The sequence below is a fragment of the Vicugna pacos genome, chromosome 22 (genome assembly GCF_048564905.1).
Source record: "Vicugna pacos chromosome 22, VicPac4, whole genome shotgun sequence".
Taxonomy (NCBI): Eukaryota; Metazoa; Chordata; class Mammalia; order Artiodactyla; family Camelidae; genus Vicugna; species Vicugna pacos.
The window spans coordinates 21,164,418-21,186,070 of record NC_133008.1 but is presented as its reverse complement, the minus strand read 5'-3'; the positions used below and the strand labels follow the sequence as shown (position 1 = coordinate 21,186,070).

At 54.2% G+C, this 21,653-nt stretch overlaps 2 protein-coding genes and 1 long non-coding RNA gene across 15 annotated transcripts in view; 2 read left to right on the top strand and 1 right to left on the bottom strand.

The window, feature by feature from the left end:
• Window positions 1-8,053, top strand: part of KLHL26 (kelch like family member 26) — a 35,860-nt gene extending 27,807 nt beyond the window's left edge. Inside the window, exons 2-5 of one of the 5 annotated variants that reach the window (XM_072947342.1) lie at window positions 1,546-1,592; window positions 2,442-2,488; window positions 2,859-3,041; window positions 5,241-7,436. In XM_072947342.1, the coding sequence (XP_072803443.1) occupies window positions 2,860-3,041; window positions 5,241-6,822 (1,764 nt within the window). In that variant the 5' untranslated portion in view covers window positions 1,546-1,592; window positions 2,442-2,488; window position 2,859 and the 3' untranslated portion in view covers window positions 6,823-7,436. Of the gene's footprint in view, window positions 1-1,545; window positions 1,593-2,441; window positions 2,489-2,858; window positions 3,042-5,240 lie in introns of all 5 variants that reach the window. The other 4 variants (XM_072947343.1, XM_072947341.1, XM_072947344.1 and 1 more) reach the window with 4 other exon arrangements.
• Window positions 8,006-15,836, bottom strand: LOC116285065 (uncharacterized). 2 transcript variants are annotated; one of them, XR_012063148.1, is made up of 4 exons: window positions 15,620-15,836; window positions 14,110-14,166; window positions 9,435-9,565; window positions 8,006-8,235 (listed from the first exon to the last, which is right to left on the bottom strand). It is a non-coding gene; the product is annotated as an uncharacterized lncRNA (long non-coding RNA). The 2 variants fall into 2 exon arrangements; XR_012063149.1 differs by having other exon boundaries at window positions 9,435-10,935; window positions 15,620-15,791.
• A 73-nt stretch (window positions 15,837-15,909) lies between these two features.
• CRTC1 (CREB regulated transcription coactivator 1) overlaps window positions 15,910-21,653 on the top strand; it is a 73,825-nt gene continuing 68,081 nt past the window's right edge. For 5 of the 8 annotated variants that reach the window (XM_072947337.1, XM_072947336.1, XM_072947335.1 and 2 more), the window contains exon 1: window positions 15,910-16,156. In XM_072947337.1, coding sequence (XP_072803438.1) covers window positions 16,031-16,156 — 126 coding nt within the window. In that variant the 5' untranslated portion in view covers window positions 15,910-16,030. The remainder of the gene's footprint in view (window positions 16,157-21,653) is intronic. The other 3 variants (XM_072947334.1, XM_072947339.1, XM_072947338.1) reach the window with 2 other exon arrangements.

Sequence of the window (21,653 nt, the reverse complement as noted above, 5' to 3'; positions counted from 1 at the left end):
TTTTCCACATACATGGGTGGTGTCTCCCGCCATGTCCCCTGTCTCCTGCATCAGGCCCTCCCTTGCCATGTCCTTTATCCTCCCTCCATATCCTGTCCCCTGTACCAGGTCCACTCCCAGGCCCCTTGTCCCCCCATCTTGTCCTCTAATCTTTGGGACTCTGAGCACCTGGCAGACCTGTGGTCAATGCCCGGAGCCCTGCAGCCGCTCTGTGCATTGGTCGGTTTGTCCCCTTTCTGGAGGCTCTCCAGAAGGGCTGCTGAGGTGGGCAGCCCATGCGAGTCAGGGACCTTGCGTTAGTCCCGACTGTGTGCCTTGTGCTCAACACTATCACATCACCGATAGTGTTTTGGGAGCTGGTGGGCAGTGGGAGCCGAGGAGCCTTCTTTCCCCTCCTGCTTTCTTGGAAAGACCAGTGCCCACATTCCTGGCCCTCATTTGTGGGCAGGCATCAGTCCCAGGAATGGGATAGCAAGTTCCAGAGAGCCGGAGACCATGGGGAGAAAGCAGAGTGTGGCAGAGGATGGCTTTTGCCTGGGGTGGGGTAGGGTGTGGGCTGGGAGGGTCTTGGGAAGATTCTTGACCCCATGGGGGCCTGATGGACTGATGGGCACTGTCCCCTCCTATTATGTTTGGAGAATGAAGTGATGTATTAGGGCCTCCTAAACCATTCATTTATGGATGAATTTCTACAAAAGCTTTCCAAGATGAAATAGCCAAGGGGACAGGGGCTGAGGGGGGTGAGTTGGGGTGATAGAGGCTGAACCACAGAAGACCTGATATAGTCTGAGGCCCTGGAGGTCATGGCAGGGTTTTACACAGGACCTGAGAAGGCACAGATGTCCTTGAGTGTTGTTTTGTTTTTTGAGGTGAAATCCATATAACATAAAATCCATCATTTAAAGTATCCAATTCAGTGGCATTTAGTGTTTTTGCAATGTTGTGCAACCATCATCTCTGTCTAGTTCCAGGACATTTTTATCACCCCAAAGGGAACCCCTTACCCACAAGCAGTCACTCCCTACCCCCACCCCCCAGTCTCTTGTAACTACTGATCTGCTTTCTGTCCCTATGGTTTTGCCTGTTCTGGACATTTCTTAGAAATGGAATCATGCAGCACGTGGCCTTTTGTGTCTGGCCTCTTTTACTCAGCCTGATGTCTTCAAGGTTCTTCCACACTGTAGCATGAATCAACTTCGTTCCTTTTTATGACTGAGTAATATTCCATTGTGTGCATACACCACATTTTGTTTATCCATTCATCCATTGATGCAAATTTGGGTTGTTTCCACCCTTTGCCTTTTTAAAACTTTATTTATATCCTAGAACAACGTTTGCTTTGAGCATCTTCATTTTGAGGTGCAGGAATCTGTTTCACTTGTCCCATTCCCCCCAGGGAGCTGTCCCCACAGATAAATCCATCTTCTTGAGGCAGTTATTCTTGATTTTGTGGTTTCTTCACATTGGCCACAAAGTGACAGGAAGATCCCATGTGATGTGCTTTTTCCTGGACCCAGAATCAAATCCTCCTGTGTCCTCTTCTAGACATGGAGCCGTGGACAAGCTGCTCAGTGTGTCCCTGTCCCTGAAAGGTAGGATCAACAGGTGTTTCCCCTTGGCTGGGTGGCCACTGAGCACAGCCAGAGCCAAATTCTTCTGAAAACAGCCAAGGTGACTTTATGGTTGTGTAGCCACCCTCCTCTGGGGTTCTGGGCCCAAAAGGCACACTGGGCCCATGCCGTGCCAGAGTGGCTGGAATCATGCAGTGTGTGGCCTTTTGTGTCCGGCCTCTTTCACTCAGCCTGATGGGCCTTGAAAGCCAGCACCTTCTGGAGGTGGCACTCCCTCCCCCGCAGTGAGAAGGTGGCCCATGGCATCCCCACCCCTGGGGCTTAATACTGCCTGGGAGGCTGCAGCTTTCGAGTTCCTCCTTTAGGCCCAACTGGACCTCCATACTGGCTTCTAATCCTACCCTGTCTCCTGTGGGGAAGAGAAGAAGGGGTTATTAATGAGGGTGGCTTGCTGGGGCACAGGGACCAGTAAGGTGATGCAGAGAGTCAAAATGAGCACTCAGTAGGCACAGGTCATTTTAGAATGAAAGATGATGAAATAAATGTTTAAAAAGGAGATGGTTGGAAGCAACCCAAAGGTTCATAGGTGGGTGAGCAGATAAAGGAATTGTGGTGCACCCACACAATGGAATATTACACAGTCATAAAAAAGGAATGAAGCGGATTCAGGCTACAACATGGAAGAACCTTGAAGACATCAGGCTGAGTGACAGAAGCCAGACACAAAAGGGGGAGTGTTCAATGATCCTATTCACATAAAATGTGCAAAACAGGCGATACCATAGTGACGGGAAGCTGATTAGTGGCTACCAGGGCTGGGGGGAGGTGGGGAGTGACTGACTATTAATGGATATGGATCTCCTTTTGCAGTTCTGAAGTGTTCTGGAACTTGATAGAGGTGATGGTTGTACAGCACTGTGAGTACATTTTATTATGCCACTGAATTTTACACTTTAAAATGATGAATGTTGTATGAATCTCACCTCAATGAATACATAGAAAAGAGACATGGGAGCCTCTGTGTGTCCTGCATGAAACTCCTCCGCCCATTTCACAGGTGGCATATGAAGGCTGGAGAGGGTCATCCACTGCCAAGGCCAGTCAGTGGGCAGGTGGCAGACACCATGGGGACCTAGGTCTTATTTCCGCTTCTTTGGGGCTGGTTCTGGCAATTTCGTCTCCTCCTGGGGCAGCTTCAGGGCCCTACAAAGCCTGCCTAGGGTCCCCAGAAGAGACCAGACAACCCCGAGGCCTCTGAGCCACCTGCCCACCTCTGTTTCCCTGCAGCATGGCCGACAAGAATGGGGCCCTCAAGTGCACCTTCTCGGCCCCTGGCCATAGCACCAGCCTCCTGCAGGGCCTCGCCACCCTCCGCGCCCAGGGCCAGCTCCTGGACGTTGTGCTCACCATCAACCGAGAGACCTTCCACGCGCACAAGGTAGTCCTGGCTGCCTGCAGTGACTACTTCAGGTGAGCGTGGGCCCCACGGGCAGGGTGGAGTGTGCCTGCCCTTCTCAGAGGGAAGATCTCAGGGCTAGGGCATCTGGCCAGGGACAGCTCCGGCTCTGAGGGAATGTGACAGTTGGCCCATTTTGGGTTTAGAGAGAAGCCAGATGTCCAGTAAACCTGCAGGTTTTTTCCAGGTTTGCAACTTATTCAGACTGAGTAGACAAGCAGAACATGCCTGGGGGACACAGGTGGGCATCTGATTAGCAGCTTCTTCCCTGCGGAGGTGGCTGGGCTCCATCAGGTTTTCATTTTCTGTCTTTATTTGACATCTGGGTGCTGCGTGCGCCAGGCGCTATTCTAGGCCCCAGGGATTTGGCAGAGGTAAGACAGGCAGGAGTCCTGCCCTCATGGTGCCTGCGCTCAGGCCAAGGGATGGGATAGACACCTAGCCAGCAGCCATCATGTGTGCCAGGCTCTGTCCAAGGCCCCATGTGATGGGTGAGGCCTTGCTGGGTATATGGATCTGTCTGTCCCGAAAGCCCTTTCCTTAAAGCTCCTTCCCTGTGCCTGGCTGCGCAGGGGAGCAAAGGCCCCATGGAGCAGGGCCAGGGGCCAGTCTTCTCCGCCAACTAAGGTCTGTCACAGGCTGGGACGGTCTCCCTCATTCCCTCAGTGACTAGCCGGCAAGCTCCCTCTTGCCCCCAGAGAGAGCTGGAGTGCCGCCCTGGGGGTGGTTCTTCAGCCCCAGTTTGTCGGGGGTGGCTGACACGTCCGCACCTGCCTGCTCACAGTGCCCTTGCTTGGGCGCCCGCCTTGGGCTGCATGCTCCTCACATCCCCAGTGCCTCGCCTGTTGCGCCCCCTGGCTGCCTGCCCCACGGGCTCAGAGAGGCCATTCTGGGGAGCTGGAGCAGCCAAGCCATCTGGGGCGCCGCTTCTATTTTTATTCTGGATTTGGGGACGGGCGGGCCGGCCCAAGCAGAAATGCCCTTTAAAGGCTCCTCTGCGCTGGCACTGCAGTCGGAGAGGCCTTAAAAGGCAACGCTCCCTCCCGTCACCGTGATTGCTTCTGCCTTCAATGAGCTGACGGGACTCAAGGGGACAAGAAGTGGGGTCTGGGGGGCTGGTGAAGCGCTGCTGCGGAGGGTTGGGCAGTTATTACTTGTTGGGTCCACAGCAGCACCAAGTTCAGCTGTCCCTGTGCTGGGGCCTGAGCTGGGCCCACTGGGTGTGCGACTAGGGTATGGGCATCCGTCGGGCGATGTTGGGAAGTTCTCTTCCCTTGGACGGCTGTCACAGACGTGCGCTGATGGTAGTTACAGTTATGATGAAATGCCAGCTTGTCCCAGGAAAGGAGCCTGCCATATACCATCTTCTAGAGCCTCCCAAGAACCCCAAGCAGGGGTTTCTTGCCCTACTTCCTGGTGGGGGGCCCTCAAAGGCTGTGGGGGGCTATGACCCAGGGCCTGTGTCTCTCACCAGTGCTCACATTAGCACTGCTTCCAGAAGCAAGACAGTATGGCTGACAGAACTGGGGTCACTTGCTGCTGGGGGGGTCTCACGATGGGCCAGTGCTCCTCTGGCCATTCTCAGGCCTCCCTGACTGCCTAGGCCTCTGGACACGGCAGGGACCCTAGCACAGCCCCCTAATGGGTACTCTGACTTGGAGCCCCTCACCCCTCTCCAACTCGTGTGACAGTGACCAAGACCCAGGAAGGTGGAGCCGGTGAACATGCCGGTGAGGGGCTAGGCTCTGTGAACCATGGTGCATAGTGTTCTCAGAGTCCCTGCCTTGTCTCCTGAGCTTGCCTCAGGTGTGGTCTTCCAGGCTGGGTGCTAAGATGGGGCTGGAGATCTGTCCTCAGAGCCAAAGTCAGTTTGGTCTCTTCCTGCTGAAACGTACCCGCCCCATAGCGAGCAGCCCCTGGTTCCCGCCCTCCGAGCCAGCTGGGCCCCAGCCCTGCATACCTCTGGGTGGGGCTGGGCAGGGCCCCATGTAGAGGGAAAGAGTGAGGAGTTACTGTTTGTAGGAAGATACATGGCTTGGGGTGGATTAAAAATCTTTTTCTGGGGGGTGGGGGCATGTCTTTAATGAGCATCCAGCCTGCTTTCCCCTGGCCAGCCATGCCAGTCTTGTGGTATCCTGGGGCCAGGCAGTTCTCAGCCAGCCACAACACCCCTTGGCTGCCCCGAGCCCACATGCTGTATTTCTGATCTTCAGGGCCATGTTCACGGGCGGCATGAGGGAGGCAAGCCAGGATGTTATCGAGCTGAAGGGCGTGTCAGCCCGCGGCCTGCAACACATCATCGACTTCGCCTATAGTGCTGAGGTGACGCTGGACCTGGACTGTGTGCAGGACGTGCTGGGCGCAGCTGTGTTCCTGCAGATGCTGCCTGTGGTGGAGCTGTGTGAGGAGTTCCTCAAGGCCGCCATGAGCGTGGAGACCTGCCTCAACATCGGCCACATGGCCACCACCTTCAGCCTGGCCTCGCTCAAGGAATCGGTGGATGCCTTCACCTTCCGGCACTTCCTGCAGATTGCTGAGGAGGAGGACTTCCTGCACCTGCCGCTGGAGCGCCTGGTCTTCTTCCTGCAGAGCAACCGGCTGCAGAGCTGTGCCGAGATCGACCTGTTCCGCGCAGCTGTCCGCTGGCTGCAGCACGACCCTGCCAGGCGGCTGCGCGCCAGCCATGTGCTCTGCCACATCCGCTTCCCGCTCATGCGGTCATCAGACCTGGTGGATAGCGTGCAGACGCTGGATATCATGGTGGAGGACGTGCTGTGCCGCCAGTACCTCCTGGAGGCCTTCAACTACCAGGTGCTACCCTTCCGGCAGCATGAGATGCAGTCTCCGCGCACAGCTGTGCGCTCGGACGTGCCCTCACTGGTCGCCTTCGGCGGCACGCCCTACACCGACAGCGACCGCTCCGTCAGTAGCAAGGTGTACCAGCTGCCAGAGCCGGGCGCCCGCCACTTTCGTGAGCTTACAGAGATGGAGGTCGGCTGCAGCCACACGTGCGTGGCTGTGCTGGACAACTTTGTGTACGTGGCGGGGGGCCAGCACCTGCAGTACCGCAGTGGCGAGGGTGCTGTGGACGCCTGCTACCGCTATGACCCCCACCTGAACCGCTGGCTGCGCCTGCAGGCCATGCAGGAGAGCCGGATCCAGTTCCAGCTGAACGTGCTGTGCGGCATGGTGTATGCCACGGGTGGCCGCAACCGGGCTGGCAGCCTGGCCTCGGTGGAGAGGTATTGCCCGCGGCGCAACGAGTGGGGCTATGCCTGCTCGCTGAAGCGCCGCACGTGGGGCCACGCAGGCGCCTCGGCTGGGGGCCGCCTCTACATCTCGGGAGGCTATGGTATCTCAGTGGAGGACAAGAAGGCCTTGCACTGCTATGACCCTGAGGCTGACCAGTGGGAGTTCAAGGCACCCATGAGTGAGCCCCGAGTACTCCATGCCATGGTGGGTGCTGGCGGCCGCATCTATGCCCTGGGTGGCCGCATGGACCATGTTGACCGTTGCTTCGACGTGCTGGCGGTGGAGTACTACGTGCCCGAGGCAGACCAGTGGACCAGCGTGAGCCCCATGCGGGCAGGCCAGTCAGAGGCCGGCTGCTGCCTGCTGGACAGGAAGATCTACATCGTTGGGGGCTACAACTGGCGACTCAACAACGTGACAGGCATTGTGCAGGTGTATAACACCGAGACAGACGAGTGGGAGCGCGACCTGCACTTCCCAGAGTCCTTTGCAGGCATCGCCTGTGCCCCTGTCCTGCTGCCCCGGGCTGGAACCAGGAGGTAGTTCCTGGGACCCCAGGTCCCTGGCCTGGCCGCATGCCAGGGTTTCTGTGAGGGGCTTGGTTCATGTCTGGGCGGAGAACTGTGAACCAACCCCGCTACCCCCACCCTGGGACTGGCCTCGTGGGGCCTGCCGTGTTGATAAGGCCCCCTTCCCGTCCCTCCTTCCTTCCTGAAGCAGATCCTGGCTCCACGCCCTCTGGGGGAGCCTGCCAGCAACAAGGCTGATGTGTTATGGCAGCTGACTCGCACCCAAGGTAGTTTCCTCGCCTGCCCAGCATTGCATTCTCACTACCCGGTGGGGAATCGGGGTCTCCTTTGGGGTGTCATTGTGTGGCTTTGTCCTGCTTCTCTCCCCCTACCACCCTGCCTGGAGGTCTGTGACATTCAGATGCAAACTCATTAATGGTTGACTCCCCCAGTTTCTCCCACCCCCATGAGTTGCATGTGTCGTTTTAAAAACAAATGCACCCCAAACCTCTGTCACACATGGACCTCCAGGAGCAGGAGAGGCGGCTGGGAAGTACCTGGCTTGGGGGCAACCAGAGGGCACATTTCCTCCTCCCCAGAAGCCCGAGCTGCTGGGCGAGAAGGGCCAGCACCTTCAGGGTGTTTGCTTTCTGGCTTTTAGGAGGAAAAAACACAGCCGGCTCCCAGAGATGGCCCTTATGGGCAACAGGCCTTCCACTGGGCTCTGGGTCACTCCTGGGGCCTTAACAAGAATGGGGCCGGGACTCTGGCCCCGTCCCTGCCCCGTGGATGTAGGGGGATGCCTGCTTTAGAGTCTCACAGTGCGTCTGCATTCCACAGGCCTGCCCCGTGATTTTTATTCTCTCCCTCTTTCCAGCCCTCTGCTCCCCCCTCACCCTGTGTTCAGTCAGGTTGAAATGCTGCCAGGTCTGTGCCCACCCGGCGTGGGCCGTCAGGCGGGCCATGAGGCCTCTCCCTTCAAGGGCTTTGCAGCATCTCCCGCCACATTTGTTTTGGTGTCTAAACCTCAAAATTTTTTTTCCTTGTTCCTTTTTTCTTTTTTTTTTTTAAGAGGCCAGCACTGCTGTCTTATAAATGCAATTTTTACCCTTGGGGCAACTTAAAGTGTCTCCTCTGCTGCTAATGGACGATTGATGTCGTGTCTCTGTGACCCACTTGCCATGTAAAGAATTAACCTCATACCTTAGCAGACGTCGTCTCCTAATATTTTCCTTTTATTTAATAAAAATGTTATGGTAAAAAGATGGAGTGGGCCCAGTGCTGAGCTTGTGGTGCTTGATGGGTTGCAGATTCCTCATGTCCTTGTGTGTTTGGGGGCTCATCTCCCACCTTGAGTTGCAGAGGAGCCGGAAAGGGGACTGGCCTTTGGCTCTGGGGCATAGGGTGGGGTACAGCAGGAAGTGCAGCTAGGACTTCCACCAGGTGCCTGGAAGACAAAGGGCAAACCCAGCCTGGGCAAGGCAGCCTTTAAGAGACTCCCTCCTTGAGCCTGGGGACCCGGCCCCCTGCCACCAGCCAGTCCCCAGCGGATTTTGTCTCCATCTGCGTGATTTTGGGCAGTCAGGGAGCCCCCTTTCCCAGAGGCTTTAATAGGGGAGATGCAGGGCAGGTCCTGAAAGAAGCATGAAGTCACTGAGCTTCCATATGGGCCCAAGAGCATCTCGAATTGCCCCCAGCTCCTGCGGCAGGCCTCGCTGCGACCCGGGCTGCAAATAGGTGGTAGAGAATGTAGTTTTCAGACGGCCTTCTGAAAGGGCAAGATTCTGGGATCACCCTCAAAACATACCCGCAGGCCTGGTGTTCCATTCAGCAGCCATCAGGGCTCGGGGTGAGGCTGGATGTGTTTGTGTGTGTGTGTGTGTGGGGCGGTGTTGAAGTAGGAACTTGGCTGGGAACCAGTAAGGAGCCCACGCTGCCAGGGGCATAGAAAGGAGAGCAGCAGCCACTGGGGACTTACCAGAAAATTCCAGCCCCTTCTCATCCCCCCAACCTGAGCTCCCCTAAAGAGAACCCTTCCCTGCTGGAGGCACGGCCCCTTCAGGGGGGCAGTGAGAAGCCTCTGCCAGCTGCAAGTCCCCCCAGATCAGCTCACACCTCAGAACATCTTGTCCCCAATGAGCTGGCAGGGGTGCCGGCGCAGAGCGGGGGGTGGGGGGGTGCTGCCGTATCTAACCGGGTTGTGCATAACTGTCTGGGCTGGTTCGTGGAATGTTCTCGGGGCCCCCTGCCCCTCCCTCTTCACCCACCCCACCCCCCCGGAAGAAAGGAAAATTATTTTTCGTATTGTAAACTTTAAACACGAAAAAGCTGTTTTTAATTTAGCAGAAACTGGCTTGAATCTTCACTTTGTGAACATTTGTGTCCTTCAGAGAAAGGCAGAACATCAGTGCACACATGCACGCAGACGCTCACACGCACACCTGCACTCACGCATCGTGACACGCACACCCGCATGGTCACGCTCCCAGGTAGCCTTGCTCATAGGCTTTGTAAGGTGCACAGGCGCTCAGTCACCCCCAAATAAACACACGCTCATACGTGCACACCCTCCTGGACCAGCTTGGCCCTCCCCTGCACAGCACCCTGAAGGGGTCTGGAACCCGTCACCTTATCACCTCTTCTTACCTTTCGCCCACGGCAGCTTGGGCATGGAGGGACTGAGCTTGTGGAGAGCCTGTCTGCTTCCAGATGTCCTGCTTCCCCGCTGTGGCCCTGGATGCGGCCGGCAGGAGCCTCCCTCCGCACCTGGGCTTGGGCTGTGGGAAAACGCCATCTCCAGGGACGGTGGGATGGAGGCCCGCGAGAGGGAGCCAAGTGTGACTTCTGGGGCCTCACCGTGAGCGAGGGCCAAGGGGGCCTCGGGGGAGCCGTGTGAGGTGGGAATCTGCCCCGGACCTGGCCAGCTTGGAAACCCGCCCCTGGCTTCATCTCTGAGAACGCAGCTCCAGCTCCTCTGTTCTCACGGGCCCCAGAGAATTTGCTTCTCATGGTGGAGCCTGAACGCACGGGTTTTATTAGGGGCACCTGGCCGTGTATCCCAGGAGGCACAGCCTGAATGTTTGTTGCATAAATGAGAGGTTCTGGGGTGAGGAGGTGGGAGCAGAGCCTCATCCACTCCAGCGTCCGTGGGGGCATCATTGGCCTACAGACCCCACGGGCAAGAGCCCCATCAAGCCGTGCTCCTGCCCACAATAAAGACCCCAGCTTAGTTCTTGTTGCTGACCATGCTTGTTGCCATCCCAGTGGCCATTTCGCCCTCCTCACCAAAAGAGCTCTGATTTGATGCCAGCAGCAGCGTGCCCAGCCTCGGGGGTTAATTTAGGATTTGGCTGAGCCATTCTTGGCAATGTATTTTGTAGGGGGTCGTTTTTGATCTGGGCGCATTTCCCAGTTCTGGCCAGCACGTTTTAAGGGGAGGTCTGGGGTGGGGGTTTCTGGACACAGCAGCTGCGTTATTGCCCCTTTTCCTCCCTTACTGCTTCCTACCAGGACGTGATGCCAGGAGTTTCTGCAGCCATCTTGTGGCCATGAGGAGCAAGTTAAGAGAGGCACAGAGATGCTGCCTCCCAGAACCCTGAAGCCACAGGGCCACCAGGCCTACCCTAGGACCTCTGACCTCCAGACTCGTTTTTATGAGAAATCACGTCTGTGCTGCTCAAGATACTAGTGGTCATATATTCTGATTCTTGTTAAACAGTTCCAAAATTGTAATATAAATGTAACAGATGCTGGGGTTTCCCCACCTTATGTAAGTCAGGGTTTTAACTTGCAAGCAACAGAAACACGCTGGCCAATTTAAATAGTAAAAACGTACATTGGAAGGCTATTCAATTGCTCACAGAAGTGGCAGGAAGGCTGGAAAATCAGGCTCAGAAAATAGTAGAAATCAAGGGGGTGATGGTGACCAGCTGAAATTATACCAGGGAACTGGTTGGTGAGGTCACTTCTGCCACCACTACGGAATCCAGATGCCTCAACTGGCACAGCCATCTGCCATTGGCACTCTGCCATAGCCACCCCTGGAAACCAGAAGCTCCTGTCCTGATCCTGTTTCTTTGCACCACTTGTTCCTAAGTGGGAACATCCTGTTGGCCCAGCCCATGTCCTGTGCCAATGCTCCAGCTGCCTGAGGAGCAAGGAAAGTGAGTATGTCAGTGTATTAGTCAGCTGCTGCGTAACAAGCAACCCCAAGTCTCAGTGGCATGCAAAAATAAGTTTTTCAGGTGTCTGTGACTCAGCTATGTGTGTGTGTGGGGGGTGCTTGTTCTAGGCTGCCCTCAACTGGGCAGCTGTTTCCAAGTGCAAGTAAGTGTGGAGTGCCAGGAGGCTCAGCTCCACCTGCCTTGCACCCTTCTAGGTTCTCCTCTGATGATGGTGCCAGAGGACAAGGGGGAATCATGGGAGGCCTCCCAAGGTCCAGATTCAGAATTCTTGTGCTGTTGCTTCTGCCCATATGTCTTTGGCCAAAGCAAATGACACAGCCAAGCCCAAAATTAGGGCAAGGGAAATGTCTTCCACCTTATGAAGGAACAATGCACAGTGTGCAAAGGGCAGGACAAAGAGACGAATGGAGAGCTGAGACTTATGGTTTGATTGACCACACCATTGGCTTTGGAGTTTCTGTTGTCAGTCGGGGGCCAAATTCCCATGAATGGGGACTCCCCAGCCTTGGATGGGGACTCAGATCCTGGGCCACCAAAAAGAAAAACTGGCTGTATTTCATCTGCAGCCACTGCCCCCTAGAGGTTGGGGAGTCGATTTTCTTTTATTATTGAATAGATTGGGGTGGTAAGTATCCTGGGTTATTGGACAGGGGGCAGGCTGGGGGTGCTATTTGAGGAGTTCAGCTGGAGCTCAGACAAGTCTCAGCCACTGTAGTGTCACTGGAAGGCCTGCCCCCAATGTCCCTTCAGCACGGTGGTTGTAGGAGGTGGCAGGGGGAACTGGACTGCTGGCTCTGCTCCTGCCCCACCATGCCCCAGAGCCACCCCCTGTCCCTGTCCCCTCAACTCCAGCCTCCTTTGAAGTCTTGCCCCATCCCACCTTCTACCAGGTGGGAGACTGAGGGGCCTGGGTTCTTGTCTAACCTCTTCTTATTGAATTGTAAGGAGTGAGCTCTACGTTTGGTGTTTCTGGCTCCCATTGAGTCCTTCCCTTTTGCTTCATAATTAAACCTGGCTCTTGCTTTGCCTTTCGAAATTCTGATGAGGGCCTGGTTTGGAAGTGAAAGACGGGCCCTGGATGGTTTTCCTTTTTGCCCTCCCGCTCCAATGGCCCGAATTCACCTCCATGCAATGTGGATACCCTGGATTGACTAAGAGTCCATATAAGGCAGTGCAGAAAAGCAAAGCATGAAAACTAACATCTCGAGGTAGAATTCTGTTTCCCTAACGGTTACTGAGTGCTTGCGAGGAGGCAGGCGCTGAGCTAAGTGCTTTACATGCGTTATCTATTTAATCTTCCCAAGAGCCTGCTATGAGAAGTGACATTATCCACATTTAAGGCAGTAGGACAGTGAGTCTCAGAGAGATTAAGTTACTTTTCTGTTGTCACACAGCTGGAGAATTGGCAAGGGCTGGGCCATGCAAAACACTCAGGAGTTTTGGTTTTAACTGAACATATATTTAGAGGCTTTATGTGGGGGTGCTACGCGGCCTGGATGCAGGGGAAAGGGCAATCTAGGCAGGGAGCCGGCCTGTGCAAAAGCCCTGAGGCAGAATGCAGCAAGGCTGGATGGAGGACAAGGAAAAGGGAAGGGTGGATGAGGAAGCTGGCAGAGAACAAATGGGGCCAGGCAGAGCTATGGAGAAGAGGAGAGAAAACTGGATCATAGAGGCAGCAAGAAGTAGCTTACAGGACTTGCCTATTAGCTCACATTTGGGTGTGTTCTTTAACTCAAGTGAAGTTATTCAAGAATGGGACACCCAGTCCCTTTGGGTCAGGGCTTGCTAGAGAAGGACATGTCTAGAGTGAGAAATAGCTCTGTTTTGGGGTCAGGAATGGCTTTCTGGAGTGGGGGACATTTGAGCTGGGTTTTGAGGGGTAGATAGGAGTTTCCCAGGCAGAAAATGATTCATTCAACAAACACTTCCTAATTCCCCTTCTCTGCCTAGTCTTGTGTTAGCTCTGGGGATCCAGGAAAACAGAATGAACACAGATGAGTATAAAATGAGGCCAAAAGTGCTCAGAGCCATCAACAAAGGACAAGCCTTAAGAGTAGGGAATTGGGTGTGTCTGTGCCCTTTCTGCATCACACAGGAAATTCAAGCCCCAGAATGTTTGAGAAGGGAATGCAGTGTTAACTTCTGATCTTTGCTCAGCTGCTTTCAGAGAATGGGATGTTCCTGAGTCGTGGGACACATACCCAAGGGTACACTTCAGATAGAGCCCTCAGGAAGGTCAGAGGTGAGGCCTGAAAGAGGAGACGGTGCCAGCCATGAAAGGATCTCGGAGGAGAGCAGTCCGGGCAGAGGCAATAGCACATACAAAGATCTGGAGAGGGAATACCAAGGAAGCTGGAGTGGCTGGAGTGAGGGGCCAGGGTGTGTGAGGACCTTGCGGATCATTGGGAGGAGGGTGGATTTTTTTTCCTAAGTGTGATAGGGAGCATGAGATCCGTCCTGCTTTACAAAGACTATAGGCTGCTCCAGAAGTCCTGCGCGGGCCACACTGGGTGGCAGAAGTTGCCTTTGCTGAAGGGAGAAAGTGAAAACCTCAGGGCTGGGTTCTGCCTCGGTCACCAGACACCTTGGCCTCACCCTCCTCGAGGCTAGGGGTCAGTGGAGCGGGAGGAGGAGGCTTGGGTCACCGTCCGGCCATTGCGCAATAATCAGGCTTGTGGCTTCCTCTGACTCATCACCAGGGTTTAGGATGGATCAAGTTACCGCCAGGGTGTGGGGTAAATGGGGGTGAGTAGGGTAAGCACTGGCCTCTCACCTCTGCCCTGAGGGCATGGCCCCTTGCTGTGGCCCCTGCTACCCCTCAAATCTTTTCTCCTCCATCTTTCTGTGCAGAAACTGGCTTAGTGCAGCCATATGTAAGTGATCAGGGTAATCGGCATTTTTCGAGCCCTTATTATGAGACGGGCACTTGACATGTGTTAACCTCATTTAAACCTTACAAGACCCATCTCAGAGAAGGAAGCTGAGCTCTGCTGTCAGACCTGAGTTCTAGTCCTGACTCTGGTGCTTGACTTGCTATGAACACTCCCATCCCTGCTCCCTGTTACTATTTCCCCTCCAATGTCACAGGATGGTGGCAGGAATTAGAAGTCACATATATAGAATGTCGAGTCCCTTACCTGAGTCTCAGAAACTTCAGTTTCAGTGCCAGGGAGAGAAGATGGACTTCAAATCAACTTTAGCAAAAAAGAGAATGAATTACTGGTTCATATAACTGAAAAGGCAGACAGGCCTAGCTTCAGGCATGGCTGGATACATCAATTCACAGGTATCTGTCTCCTTTTCTTTCTGTTTTCCTCTGTGTGAGTTTACTCTCGGGACACCTTTCTTCAAGAGGTGACCTATGGCACTGCAAATCTGTGTTATCCTTCAAATCAGCCACCCAAGCAAAGAGGGTGCTTCGCTTTCCCATAGTTCAAACAAAAATTGCAGAGTTGCATCTCATTGGGTTAACTGGGTAACCAATTGTGATGGTCAGAGCACGGCTCTGCTGATCGGCCAAGTCTTCCAATTTGAAGTGGAGACTTTGTGGGGAGAGCGAGTAGCGAGACCACCTCTACCGCAGATCATGGACTGAAAGTTGGAAGGCTAGTTGGTTGTTGACACCCAGAATAAGGGGTGGATGCTTGCTACGCAAAAAGGCTAGAAGTCCAAGAAAATGCTCAAAATCGTAACAAGAAAGATGAAACAGAGCAGTGGCAGTGCCCAGGGCACTCCAAATTAAAAATCTATGTATGTGTATATATTTAATGTGGACATTTCATTAAACTATTGTAAAATGTAAATAAAAGCATGTTTGGAAAATGTTGGTGTGCCCCTATGATCTCCATCAGTGTCTCCTCCAGCCATCCCTTGTCCTGGTAAAAAGTGTGCTTGTTGTGCGATTAGAGCTGCCCCTCCTGGTTTCTGCCCCCCTCACCCCCATGCCCTGAAATCCCTGGAGCCTCCTGAATCTAAACTTTTGATATTGGTGGTTGGGGTCCCTCTGTTTGGGGCAGGGACAACTGGATGTCAGAACCCCTCTTGCTTCCCTAGGTCACCCCCCCTCCCCGTCACTGGGGAGACTCTGCTATCCTTTTCCCTGCTGGGTCTGGGTGGGATTTCTGGACCTGTCCTTTAGCACCCCAAGGGAAAGCTGGCTTCCTTGAGCAAGACTGGACTGGAGAAATTCAGAGAGAGGAGGCTGAAGCTCTGTAGTTCCAGTTCTCTGAGATTGAGGACCCAGAGAATAGGAACTGGATAGGGAACAGGAAAGGGGAAAGAAAGGTGTTCAGGATGACACCAGGATTTGGGGCTGGGGACTGATCGCACCCCCCAAATCATGGTGGCGATACAAGCCTCCCTTTCTAAGATCACTCTCCTCCTGGCCCATTACTGGTATTATTTGCCATATCACATTTACCTCCATCTGAAATGTTCTTGGCTCGTTTATTGGTGGGTTATGTTCCCCCTCTCCCCGACTGTGCACCCCATAAGGGCAGGGAACACGTCTGCTTGCTCACGCCTTTTCCCCAGTGTGCTTGGCACATACAGACATTCAGTAAATGAATGAATGCATGCATGGATGAGCAACGCCCTGAATTGGTCTCTGAGCTGAACTAGTCCAAACCCAGGCTCAGTCTCGAATACCTGTCCTTGGGTTGGGTGCTGGCTCCATCCTGGTGACCTGGAACGGTTTGGGTCCAGCAGATTCTCTTGGGGGCTCCAGTGCCCCAACCCGTCCCCGGACCTTGCCCAACAGTCAGGTGGCCGCTGTCCAGCGGGCCAGGAGGAGGCTCCATGCGCCTGCGCCAAAATCTCCATCCTCCTTCTCCCTCCTCCCCCTTTGGCCCCTCCAAACGCGCCTCTAAGGCGCGCGCATGCGCCGTCGCCCCCGCGGGGCGAGCCGCTCCCATGCGCACGCGCCATTTTCACGCCTGCCGACGCGCCTGCGCACTGCCCGCCGCCCGCGGGTCTGGCCGGCGCTTGCGTGGTGGCACCGGCGAGGTGGGGGGGCGAGGAGGTGGAGGAGGAGGAGGAGGAGGAGGCGGCGGCGAGAAGATGGCGACTTCGAACAATCCGCGGAAATTCAGCGAGAAGATCGCGCTGCATAACCAGAAGCAAGCGGAGGAGACGGCGGCTTTCGAGGAGGTCATGAAGGACCTGAGCTTGACGCGGGCCGCGCGGGTAAGAGGGTTGCCCGCGCCGACCCCTCAGGGCCGGAGAGAAGGGAGGGGGCGCGTGTCCGGCGCGTGCACAGGGCGGGGGGCGCGCGGCGGGGGCGGGGCGCGCGGGGCAGGGGCGGGGCTTGGCACGGCCTGAGGGGACAGGTGTCCCTACGCCCCAAGCGTCGTGGGCGGGACGGGTGCCCCCACATCATCGATACCTGAAGGGGTACAGGTGTCCCTACATCATTGCTACCTGAAGTGGTGGGCAAGTGTCACAACATCATTGTTACTGTAGGGGCAGGGTCCTCTACATCATTACTACCTGGAGGGAACAGGTGCCACTACATCATTGTTACCCAAGGAGGGAAAGGTGTCCCCACATCATTGCTCTCTGAGGGGACTAGGTGCCCTTATATCACTGCTACCTAGGGGAGACAGGATGATATTGAGCGCTGGGTGAACTGGGTGCTCCTTGCAGGCATCACTGTTACCTGGGGAGAGGGAATAGGTGTTCCATATCATTGGTGCCTGAGGGGGACAGCTGCCCCCACACCAATGCTACCTGAAGAGACAGGTGTCTCTACATCATTGTCACCTGTGCCCTCACTCCCTGTGTGTTTGGAGGACAGGTATGGAGACAAGATGCCCCACTGGCAGACCTGGAATGGAATAGGTATCCCTTTTGGATACCTGAGGGGGAAGTCTGGTGCCCTTCCCTGTGGGGACCTGAGGGGTTTCAGGAAGGCAGATTGGGCTCTTGGAGCTTGGAGTGGAGACAGCTGCCCCTTCCAGATGCAGCACATAGGGTGCGGTTCAGGTGATACTCCTCCCTCAAGGACAAGGGACAGCTGGCCACAAATGGCCCCAGCCCTTCAGGACCAGGGTGGAGAAACAGTTCTTCCTCAGATGACTGGGTGGATTGGGTGTGCAGGGGGCAGGCCAGGTTCCCTGCTAACCTCACCTGGGAAGCTGCTGTAGGCCTGAAGCAGAGGCTGGTCATGGCCGGGGGCAGAGGCCTGGTTCTTCTAGGTAACAGCTCTCTGGCAAGTGCCACAAGGTGCCAGGCACCTTGGGTCTTGGTATACTCCGTTGTTGAGAATGTCTAGCAAGCCCTTCCTTTTGGGTCAGGAGAGGAGCATGCTTTGCACAGGTGGCAGTAAATCTCTTCTGTGACCCTGCAAAGTGGTGGGACCCCTGTTTTGCACCCTGGGGCCGTGGGGAGGGGTTGGGTGGGAGCTGCAGACACCCACCTCACTGGTTTCTTGATTTGGCCTCCGATCTGTCTTAGGCAGACCTACCTCAGTGACATGAACCTCAGTCTCTGATTCCTCAGGTGGGATTTTGGGGTGATGTTATTTTTCAGTTAGTTGCTTGTTTCTCTTTGAGATCATAACCTCATAGACTAGAATGTGTGTCTTCATTTCCACGCATTTGTTTAGCATGTATCTTTCGAGTGCTCTCTGTTGGCCAGGTGCTGCCCATCGCTGCTCCATCAGCTCACAGTCTCGCTCAGGATGTGGTTGGTGAATGAATGAATGAATGAAATGAGAGCATGCAGTTTGAATGTCCCCCGTAAGTCAGGGCTTCCGAGGGCAGGAACGTCCACTTTACCTTGTCTCCAGCGGGTAGTGTGTGTTAGCATGCAGTAGGTGTCAACTGTGTATAGTATAACAGGAAGAAGAGGTCATATTAGGTTCATGGCAGTCTTCATGATTGGAGGCCTGGTTTCTGCTGTAGGATTGGAAGTGAATAATTGTTGAAAAGATTTCTTTAAAATAATAGCTTTATTGAGATATAGTTCATGTATCACATAATTCATTTGTGTAAAGTGTACAGTTCATTGGTTTTCAGCACATTTACAGAGTTGTGCAACCGTCATCACTGTCTAATTCCAGAGTATTTGCATCTCTCCCCAAAGAAACTCCATATCCATTAGCTGTCACTTCTCATTTGCCCCTCCTCCAGCCCCAGCAGCCACCAACTTTTCTGTCTTTATGGATTTACCTGTTCTGGACATTTCATATAAATGGAATCATACGAGATGTGGCCTTTTGCGTCTGGCTACTTTCACTCAGCACGTTTTCTAAGTTCATCCACATTGTAGCATGCATCAGGAAACTTCTTTCCTTTGTGTGGATGGACCATATTTGTTTATCCATTTACTCATTGATGGATTCAGAAGAGATTTTTAAGATTTGCAGACAGTAGTGCCCTTGGCCCTGGGAACCACTTCCCATCTCTTTCCTCCCTCCCTCTGTTGCCTTTTTTAACACCGGAAGTTGAGAGGCATGGTGGGCTAGGGTCCTGGGCTGAGGCGAGCTTATACTAGATTTTTACAGACGGAGCAGTGCTGTTGGGGGTGATCCTGTCCCTTTGGGGACAGTTGGCAATGACATTTTTGGTTGTCTCGACTGGAGGAAGGGGTGCTACTGGCATCTCGTGGGTAGAGAGCAGAGATGTTGCTCAACACCCCGCGAAGCACAGACAACTCCCACCACAGACAGTGATCTGGCCCCAGATGTCAGCAGTGCCAAGGCCGAGAAACATTCAGTTTGAAGGAAACGTTGTGTGGGCAGGGGTGCAAACTTTGCACTTGGGCAGATAGTTCAAAACTGCACCCACCAGTACAGCTGTGCCACTTTGGGCAGGCTGATGGCTTTTCCTGCACCTGAGACCAGGATAGGCAAGCTCGTTCCCAGCCTATTCTGGCCAGTACACTTGGTACATCTGCAGTGTCTGGTGCGGGTGAATGAACCCACTTGATGCAGGGTCCCCTCCTGCCCACTCTCTGGGGCTGCAGCCTTCCACGCTGCCACCCCCTGCCATAGGCACCAGGGTTTCACTTGCCCCTGTGAACAGGTGGGATGTGGCCCAGTCGGTACCTCCTCCTCTCAGGGGAATTCTGCAGCTCAGCCTGCCCACTCCGGTAGCCAGCAGGGCCACTTGTGCCGACTCGGGTCGGCTCACAGTCCTCGGTAGTGATGGGCGTGCCCGCGGTGCCTTCCCATGTGGAAGGCCAGTTAGCTGGTGTTGATCCTGATGAGTAAATCCATACTGTCACATCACTTGGGAGTAGGGACCCCAAGGGCTAATTTGGGTGGGGGGATGGGGTGTGATGTCAGGGAGGCCTTTTTGAGTTTCAGGGTAGAGAGGTGAGTGAACAGGCATTCCTTTCTTGTCCTCAGACTTGGGTAGCCTTAGGTGCAAGGAGGGCTATGGCTCTCTGCTGTGTGACTTTGGTTAGATTTCTTAACCTCTCTAGGCCCCAGAATCCTGATCTAGAAAGTTAGGGTAGCTTGCTCATTTCACAAAATTACATTTTTAATTGCCCAGCACATCCCAGGGACTGTATGGGGTACTTGAGGGCCAGCAGCATGTGAGGACCATGCTCTTGGGGAGCTAGCATGGTTTTGGGGGGGCAGGAGAGAATTGCTCCCAATGAACAAAGCAGATGCTTGCAAAGAAAAGAAGCCAAACGATGTGCTAGGCCTGGCTGGGGTGGGAGGCTGACACCTGGACAGCAAGACACAGTCCTCTGTGCCTGGAGAGGGTGCCCCTTGTGAGGGAGGTGAGTCCAGAGGTCCCAAGGTGGAGGGGCTCGGTGAGGTGGGGATCAGGTCAGAGGACAGTGAGACCGACATTGAGAGAAGAGAAGAGAGTGAGGCTGGCTCTGAGGGTGGGGCCCTGGGAGGGTTTGTGATGGTCAGCGGCCTGATCCTTGCTTGATCTGGTAGCAGCTTCATGTAGCTTGAGATGTAATTCCCAATACATTCAATCCACTTATGTAAAGTGTACCATTCAGTGGGTTTTTTTTTAATAGCATGTTCAAAGAGTTGTGCAACTATCACCAGTCAACTTTAGAATATTTCCATTCCCCCAAAATGAAACCCCGTTCCCATTAGCAGTCCCTCCCCATCCCCCTCCCACACCCCTGGCAACCACTAATCTGCTTTCCGTCTCTATGGATTTGCCTGTTCTGGACATTTCATGTAAATGGAATCATATAACATGTGGCCTTTTGTGTCTGGCTTCTTTTACTCAGCATGTTGTTTTTGAGGTTCACCTGAGTTATATATAGCATGTATCAGTGTTTCGTTCCTTTTTCCCAATTTTTCTAAAAATTATGGTAAAATATAAATGACACACAATTTACCATCTTAACTGTTTTTAAATGTATATAGTTCAGTGGGATTAAGCCCTCTCACAATGTTGTGCAGCCACCACCACCACCCATTACTTCATTACTTATTAAGGCTGAATAATATTCCATTGTATGGATTTACCACATTTTGAGTATCTGTTCATTCATCAGTGGACAGTTGGATTGTTTCCCACCTTTTTGGCTGAATAGTGAATAGTGCCGCCATGGACGTTCGTGTCCCAGTGCTTGTGTGGACGCGGGTCTGCCTTTCCCTTGGATATATATGCTGAGGAGTGAAGTTGCTGGGTCAAATGGTAACTCTCTGTTTAACTGTTTAAGGCTGCTTTATGTCTTACATAGGTGGCTGTGGTCTGAGCAGGCATGGTGGTGAGAAGGGAGGCAGGCAGGCAATGAGAGGCCCCTGCAGCATCCAGGTTAGGGGATGGAGAAGGTGGCTTGAGCAGGAAAGTGGCTGTGGCAGTGGCCTGGAGTGGTGGATTTGGGTGATGTTTTGGCAGCAGGGATAACTGGACGTGTGGGTGGATCAGATGTGGAGGGTGAGAGAAGAGATGGGGGCGTGTCGCCCACTTGCCAGGGGCTCAGGACACAGGAGGTTCTGCATGTGATGGATCATTGAGCATCCCAGGGAGTGGCACCTGGGCCAGAGAAAATCTGCAGGCAAAGCAGTTCACAGTGGCCCATCCAGGGCCGCCAGCTCTAGCTGCACTGAAGGAGGGTGTTCTCCTGGCCCTACCCTGTGACGGGGGTGGCTCTGCACAGGCTGTTGGAAAACGGGTCCCTGGGCAGCAGGCACAGCGCAGTGGTGGCTCGGGTTAGCTGAGCGTGGAGGCCGCCCCCAGTCCTGGCCCCAGTCCTGGCTTTGGCACCGTTTACCTCTGTGCCGGCTGCTTCAAGTGTCTGGTGCCATCTGCAGCCTTGACAAACACACACACACGCAGGACTTGCCGAGCTGCTCTGTTGAAAGGATGTTGTGCACTGTCCCCTGCCTCCAGAAAGCCCCAGCAGTGTCAGTGCTCTCCAGGTTGTGAGCTGCCCACCCGGTAGTAAGTTGAATGGGGTCTTTTAAGACGATCTGCCCTCATCATGACCCACATCTGTGACTATGATCTTATTTGGAAAAAAAGATTTCTGCAGATGTCATTGGGGTAAGGATCTCCAGATGAGATCGTTCTGGATTTATGGTCGTCCTAAATCTGACGACTGGTGTCTTTATGAGAAGAGAAGAGGACCCAGATACACGGGAGAAGACCATGTATGTTGGAGGTAGAGACTGGGCTGGTGCAGCCCCGAGCGAAAGATGTGTGAAGTCCCCGAAGCTGGAAGAGGCAAGGGAGGATCCTCCCCGGGGCCTCCA